General features: G+C 54.0%; 1 protein-coding gene across 1 annotated transcript in view; it reads right to left on the minus strand.

Moving 5' to 3' along the window:
- PGP (phosphoglycolate phosphatase) overlaps window positions 1–195 on the minus strand; it is a 2,941-nt gene extending 2,746 nt beyond the window's left edge. Inside the window, 1 exon segment of the mRNA XM_014586995.2 lies at window positions 113–195. Coding sequence (XP_014442481.2) covers window positions 113–195 — 83 coding nt within the window.
- Window positions 196–1,657: the final 1,462 nt, after the last annotated feature.

The following is a 1,657-nucleotide window of genomic DNA, read 5'->3' on the forward strand; positions in this document are numbered from 1 at the left end:
GGAGCCGAGGGCCAACAGTTTTAGGTAGGCAAGCGGCCATTGGCTGTGGGCTCTAAAGGCGTGTCTGATTGGTTGGTAGTGAGCCAACCGGCGTTCGGAGTGAAGGGCTCACTGCGGAAACCTTGCGGAGGCTCTGGAGAGCCGGCGCAGGACGTAGGGCAGCGGCTCATTGGCGGCTGCGAACAGCTCGCCCATTGGAGGCGAGTGGTCAGCTTAGGTGACGGAGGCCTTTAATGGAGTAACCCGGACCAGGCCGGCTGCTGATTGGCTGGGTTCTCTCGAAGTCTCGTGGGCGGGGCTCCTCGCGGAAGCGCGGTGGTGGGGGTTGCGGGGCGACTGGCTTCTCCCCAGCGGCCGGAGTCACGTCCGCACTTACGCGGTCCCCTCTCACGCGGTCTGCACCCAGGCTGGTGACTCCTCCCTGGACACGCTCTAGACACGGTGTCAGCGCGTGGGCCGTTGACCTTCCGGTTCTGGGAGTCGACCCCGGTCCTCCTTCCCCAGACGGGCTTGCGTTCTTACCTCCAGTCCTTTGCAAAGAACGCTTTCTCTGTGCCTGGGAAGTCACACAAACCAGTAAAAATTATAAGGCAGACGGATTAGGGTCTTAGAGAAGGGCAGTGCCTAAAACGTAGCACTTGGTGATCGGTCGCTGCTGTCATCACCAGTAACTAGGTAATACCTTTAATCAAGGCACGACATCAGTGAAGGGCATAAATCTTAAGTGTGCGGCTTGATGGAATTTCTACATTTGTGTGCACATGTGTACACCTACCCAGATCAAGATACAGTATTCCCAGCACTCCAGGAACCTTTGCACTCCTGCAGTTACAGTGACTTCTGTCACCATGGAGTTACAACCTTGACCTGTTACAGACGGTCCTACAAACAGGATCCTACCGCACGTTCCCTGACTCAACATAATGTCTGAAATCCAACCTCCATTTATTTTGATTTTATCTAATTGTCACGAGCCATTGGAAGAATATACCCTCAGTTTAGTTGTTCTCCAGCTGACGGAACTGTGGGGCTCCTGCATGGCTTCTGTAAACGTCTGGAGTGTTCTGTGCATTCACATGTGGGCACAAGTGCTCCGTTCTTTCAGGTATGTGCTTAGTGGGGAAACTGCTGGGTCAAAGCGAAGGTGGATGTTCACCGCTGCCGTTAGCAGGGCCAAGTGTCAGAGCAGTGGCTCTGTGTTCTGAGCGCCTTTGCTATGCCCAGTCGTCCAGGCCCCCAACTCCTAGCTTGTAGACCCCAGTTCTCCATAGTCTTCCCTGGATACACCACACCCACACTCCCAAACCTGTTAGGCGAAGCCTGGCGGCCCCGCTAACACAGAGCAGAGCCTGTGGAGAGCCTCGCCTAGAGCACTCCTGTCCAGAAGGAGCTCCCCTCTCTGCCCGGCCTTCCTCCTTGCTTTCCACGGTTGAGCTGACCCTAGGAAGAACTGAGTTTGACAGAAGGTCACAAACCCCACTTTTTAAAAAATTATTTAATTTTATTCATTGTTATTTTAAAATTTGACCAGAGAGAAAGGGAAAGTGAGAAAGCGAGCTGCCAGGTCTAGGACACAAACCATGGTCAGCCATGTGGGAGTCCAGTGCCTAGCCACCAATGCCACCTGCTGGCCCTCACATAAACCCCACTATTTTTT

This window comes from Tupaia chinensis, unplaced genomic scaffold (assembly GCF_000334495.1).
Source record: "Tupaia chinensis unplaced genomic scaffold, TupChi_1.0 Scaffold000178_1, whole genome shotgun sequence".
Lineage (NCBI taxonomy): Eukaryota > Metazoa > Chordata > Mammalia > Scandentia > Tupaiidae > Tupaia > Tupaia belangeri.